Consider the following 5485-nt stretch of genomic DNA (forward strand, 5'->3'; position numbering starts at 1 on the left):
AAAAATGGCATGGGGTAATGTGAAAAATGGCATGGGGTGTGTAGAATCGCATGTGGAAGATTGAATATCGCATGTGAAAAAATGGCTAGCATGGGGTAATGTGAAAAATAGCATGGGGTGTGTAGAATCGCATGTGGAAAATTGAATATCGCATGTGAAAAAATGGCATGGGGTAATGTGAAAAATGGCATGGGGTGTGTAGAACCGCATGTGAAAAATTGAATATCGCATGTGAAAAAATGGCGGGGTAATGTGAAAAATGGCATGGGGTGTGTAGAATCGCATATGGAAAATTAAATATCGCATGTGAAAAAATGGCTAGCATGGGGTAATGTGAAAAATGGCATGGGGTGTGTAGAATCGCATGTGGAAAATTGAATATCGCATGTGAAAAATCTGTGTGTGTGTTACTGTTCATCTTCTTCGATTGTTGGTCGATCATTGTCAGTCTTCTTCCGTTTGACCCTTACAACTCCCAAATTAGTAGTTCTTATTATCGATATCGCACTAAAAGAAACGAAGGGAGGTTGGGGAAGAAGATTTTCAAGTTTTTGAATTTGATTTAGGGTTTGATTTTGAACTATCATCGGTCAATTACAGAGATTTATGACCTCGCAATGACGTTTAACCTTCCTGGTATGATTTAGATATATTAAAATGATTAATTTAATCATTTAAATTAGTTTCGCTCACGTTTGATCGATTGAAGATCGTACGGCTGAGGGTATCGCGTACATAATGTATGATAAGAGGTATTGTACATAATATATATATATATATATATATATATATATATATATATATATATATTGTTTATATATATGTTTAACATTTGTGAAAACTATAATAACAAATTATAAAAATTAGAGGCTAAAATTTTGGTTACATCAAATATTGATGGGTGTATAAATTTTCGATTATCTCATCTTCTTTTGATAAGTATGTTTTTATTTATTAAAGTAGATATACTATATCTATATTATCTATATATAATACATTTTCTATGTACTTAAACGTAATTTTCCCCCAAAAATTTTAAGACGTCAGAGGAAGAGTCATGCCTTCTTCCCTGTTCTTTCATCCCCTTCATCCAATTTTCCCCCAATTCAATGTATTACGTCATCTACAACTGGACAACAATGCTAGGATGACTTAAAGCGTCATTGCAATTACCAATTCAATCAATTAGGTCTCATCATTGAGGCTACCAGTCGGCCACCTTCTTCATCTTCCTTCCGTTTCCTTATTTAGTTATGCTCAGAGTTACAAATCTCACACTGTTCATTCAATTTTCATCTTCATTGCAATTCCATCAGAATCGAGCAGAATCGATTGACATACAAGAGATCGTTATTGCCTTTTCTGATCGAAAATTGAGCGGTGAGATAAGGGCTAAAGAGAACTTGATCAGAGAAGCAGACTACAGTATGAGAAAAAGCCCAAAATTGCAGCTATCACGTTGGTTTTCCGAAATCAACCCCTACTGTTACATCAGTTTACTTGTAAATCTTCTCTCCTTCATATATTTTTTTGTTAGGTTTATGAAATTGGTTGATTTAATCGTTCTTCTTCTTTTGCAGCCATGGATTACACTTGCAAGCATTGATGATGTACTTGCATCGCTTGTCTTTGGTTTATGATTTACTAACTCTTCTTATAGGTTTTTAGTTTTTAGCAGGTTTGTTTATTATATGTGGAATTGATCAGAAGTCGACTCACTGAGACGGATTATGTGCGATATACTAGGAATCTACTAACAAAATGTTGTATCTTCTTTTTTTTCAGGGTAAATTGTCCATAACATGATTGCAAAAGATAAAATGTGGCTTTTGATGATGATGATGATGATGATGATGATAATGAGGACTTATAATTTCTACTTCTGTCCCCAGTTGTAAGGCTAAATTTTTTGAATGATGTGTATCTTTAATATGTATTCATTCAAATGCCTATATAACTATTGAATATGTGGGAAGGCAAGCGATTATATAGGTATCACTCAATATTTTTGATTTCGGAAGCATAAGCTTTTTAGTAATTGGAATTGTGTTCTATCTTGTTGTTTTCTATTATAATATATATGGTTAAGTCTTGTGTTCAGATTACCATGTAGATGAGACACAAATAAGAAAGATGACATATCAGTATTGCTAATCTACGTTAGCTCTGTTTAAGCATTGATTCCATTGAGCATGTATCTTTTCTCCATTTTGGTTATATAGATGAGGTTTGTAGTCTCTGTTGTCTTTGTCTTTTTTGGGGTTTGATTTTAGTATTTAGTACTGAAACTTGCAACAATAAAGCTTGTTCTTTCCAGATACGAAGGAGCCAACATGCTCCCATTAATCCTGCTGTAACAATAGTAAATGCAACTGCTTACGCCTTTGAAATTGGGATTTCTTTCGCAAAATGCAAAACACGCATCGAGGGTTAGTATATGATCAAATCTTATTGGGTTGTTTGTGTATATTGGATCATACTATGTTAAGTATCTACTTCTTTTTTCTTTTTTCATATAGTGGACATGTGAAGAAGAAGCAATGCGACGGTACGAGACTTATTATATCTGCAATTGCGGGAATAATCGTTGGATAACTAATCGGGATTAATTTTCCTTATGTTGCTCTTACCAAGGTAGAATGTTACTTCCAGATATTAGATATTATTGCATTGCACAATAATCGTTTGTGGTCCTTAATATGTGAAAAAAAGCTATTATAATTAATGAAGCTGGCTTATGGTAGCAAACTCACTCTTTAAACTGATCTAATGCATCAGCTGAAAATCTATTAAATCTAAATATCTTTAAAAAATGAAAAGAATTTAATTACATATACATGATATTTTCATAATTGTTCTATTATGTGTATGGTTCTTCAAATCATATTTTCATCTTTGTAGGTTCTTGGCTACCCTAGCTAATCCCATCGCGTATTGTCAACTCCGCTGCAACGTGCGGCGACTCTCAAAAGCTGCGAAAGAGATAGAAAACCAGCGACTTTGGTGGTCGTGCTACTCAACGGCAGTGATAGAAGGTTGGGGTGTGTTCTCTTCTCCCTTCCCTTGAATTTGCTCGAATTGTAGCTTTATTATTGTTGAGAATATCATGTTTTTATGTGGATTTTGATGTTTTTGGATTTTCTTGAAATGGGGGGTTTTCCTTTAGAAACAGGAATGTTGCGTATCTGAGGGAGGTTTTATTAGACAGAGGATTCTCGTTTATGCCGCGGCCTGTAAAGAAATTGGTGGTACCTTTTGATACAGAGGAGTTGAATTCTAGGTTTAGGGTTTTGTTTAGGGAAGGGCATTTGAAAACGTTTATGGTGAAAAATACCAACATGTGCTAACTGGTTTTGTAGGGAGAGAGTGGATCGTTCTTTTCTTTGCCTAGACCATCATTATAGGAGAGAACTTGTAAGGGTATATTTGTCAAATGTGGAACAAATATGTAGAACAAATAAAATGAAGGTTTGTGATAGGCACCCGGTTACAGTAACGGATCGTGTTTTGAAATCAAATGAGAAACGGATAGATCTAACGCTCGTTTGTGATACAGACACACCACACAAACAAACGATAGGGCAGCCTAAGTTAATACTAGATACAGATTCACCACTAGTATCAATTTAGGATCCAAAGAACACCATTCAAGTTGCCACACTTGAACTAGCAATGGAAGGATCAATTAACTCATAATCCAATGAGAAAATTAACCAAAGAAACTTTTCATAAACTCACTGCCTTTTTTATTCATCTTGTCGACATACATAAAGGAAACCAAAATGCAACCCCACGTTGCTACAAGTAGGGAAGTGGATAAACTGAAAACTACTTCAAATTTTAAATAAATTAAAATAAAATAGACATAAAATTTGCATGTGGAAAATGGACTAAAAAAACTTGTAAGTTGAAATGCAAATGGGTGGAACGTGGGCTGCATGCATGATTGCTTGACATGGGCTTTTCAATCTGGGTTGATATCTTGACCCAACTTGATGTAATTGACCCACTTTTGACCCGCACCGTAAGACCCGATTGATCCAACGTTTAATGCAATGGCTAGGGAATTTAAATACCTTGTGGGTTGGCTATCAGTTTGGGAAGTTGATAGAAGATGAACTTAGGTGGTCAAGGTATGTAATTCTTACCAGAGGTGGAAAATGGTTACGTTTTAACTAAGGGGTAGATTGGATTTGTTTAGGATTTACCAATTTGCTACATTTTTTAGTTACTATCAGTTTGATTACAAAAGATTTCAGTAGTAATTTTTTTTAATAAAATTGTTTTAGGAGGTTTTATGCATTAACGCTTTGGGCGACTTGCGACCTATACTGCTCATTTGTTTCCTTTTACGTTGTTTTTATTTTTTTATTTTGCCTGTCTGAAGATAGTGTAACACTATTTCTGCACACGTTTCAGCTTCTGTAATTTTATGGTTGGAAATTGGTGTAATTTCTAGACGTGGAATGTCAAGGGAGAAATCTGATTCAATAATGAAAATAATTGTAATGGATTTTTTTATAATAACCAGTGGCGGAACCAGAACGATTTAGTTAGGGGGTCATCATAAGCTTATATTCTATACTGGTTCAAATTAGGGGGTCCATCTCTAAGTTTGTTCTTCAAAAACTCAAAATTTATAAATTAAAATTCAAAAAGTTCCGATGACCGGAGGGTCAACGGACCCTCTTGACCCCCCTCTGGTTCCGCCCCTGATAATAACGGAAGTCACATCAACGCTAGACAATGGTATTGATTGGAGAAACTGGTTCATGGTGCAGGTAATGGTATTGATTGGAGAAACTGGTTCGGAAAAAGCACCCAGCTGGTTCAACGGAGAAGTGGCTGTGATATGGGAAAACGACATGGAGTTTTGGGTGTATAGTTTGGGGTTTGCGGATCATTAGAAGGATGGCCGAACAAACAACGGTTTTCTGAGAAAGTGAGAATAGGATGTAAGTTATTGTTATGTTTTTGTTTTTTATGTGTGAAGTATTGATAGTTTTAATCATCTCAACTTGTATAGCTGTAATGAGTTGGTGAGAAGGGAGCAAGATAAAATTATATATGATGAATCACAACAGTGTGAATCTACACGTATGAGTCACTGTTGTAAGTGTGATAAAAAGGTAAAAATTCGAAGCGCTACATCTGACCGTAAAGGGTATAAAATGTGGCTATAAATGTTATAAAAAGAGGCATATAATGCAGCAGCTCAAGATGTGGTAAAAAGAGACGTAAGACAGCTGCAAATGTGATAAAAAGGTGAAAAAACACAGTTGCGAACGTTGTAAAAATATGCATAAAACTCGGCTGTAAACGTGTTAAAAAAGGTATAAAATGCAGCTGCACATATGGGTTAAACAATAACAAATGTGTAATGTGATCGAATGGGTCAAAGAATCACAAAGGTGAAAAGGTGTTCAAATGAGATTAGAGAGTCTTTTTGAATGGTACTCCTATGTTTTTTTGATACATGCAGGTC

The 5485-nt window shown here is 35.1% G+C and overlaps 1 protein-coding gene across 7 annotated transcripts; it reads left to right on the top strand.

Moving 5' to 3' along the window:
* The first annotated feature begins 1039 nt into the window (after positions 1-1039).
* On the top strand, positions 1040-5064 carry LOC110937624. 7 transcript variants are annotated; one of them, XR_002590918.2, is made up of 7 exons: positions 1040-1502; positions 1581-1678; positions 1786-2227; positions 2304-2429; positions 2520-2634; positions 2902-3041; positions 4782-5064. XR_002590918.2 is itself a non-coding variant. In XM_022180070.2 (6 exons), exons 3-6 carry the CDS (start codon positions 2618-2620, stop codon positions 4905-4907), a joined length of 369 nt encoding a protein of 122 aa, XP_022035762.1. In that variant the 5' UTR covers positions 1040-1502; positions 2304-2429; positions 2520-2617; the 3' UTR covers positions 4908-5064. The 7 variants fall into 7 exon arrangements, 1 of the variants encoding a protein (XP_022035762.1); XR_002590919.2 differs by having other exon boundaries at positions 2318-2429; XR_004890692.1 differs by having other exon boundaries at positions 2318-2429; positions 2902-3035.
* Positions 5065-5485: the final 421 nt, after the last annotated feature.

The sequence above is a fragment of the Helianthus annuus genome, chromosome 4 (assembly GCF_002127325.2).
Source record: "Helianthus annuus cultivar XRQ/B chromosome 4, HanXRQr2.0-SUNRISE, whole genome shotgun sequence".
NCBI lineage: Eukaryota > Viridiplantae > Streptophyta > Magnoliopsida > Asterales > Asteraceae > Helianthus > Helianthus annuus.

Excerpts from the sequence above, each read along its gene's own strand:
- LOC110937624 (XM_022180070.2), top strand. Across the intron at positions 3,042-4,419 it reads GGCAGTGATAGAAGGTTGGG|CTTCTGTAATTTTATGGTTG; the intron begins GTGTGTTCTCTT and ends CACACGTTTCAG. Across the intron at positions 4,506-4,781 it reads ATTCAATAATGAAAATAATT|GTAATGGTATTGATTGGAGA; the intron begins GTAATGGATTTT and ends TTCATGGTGCAG.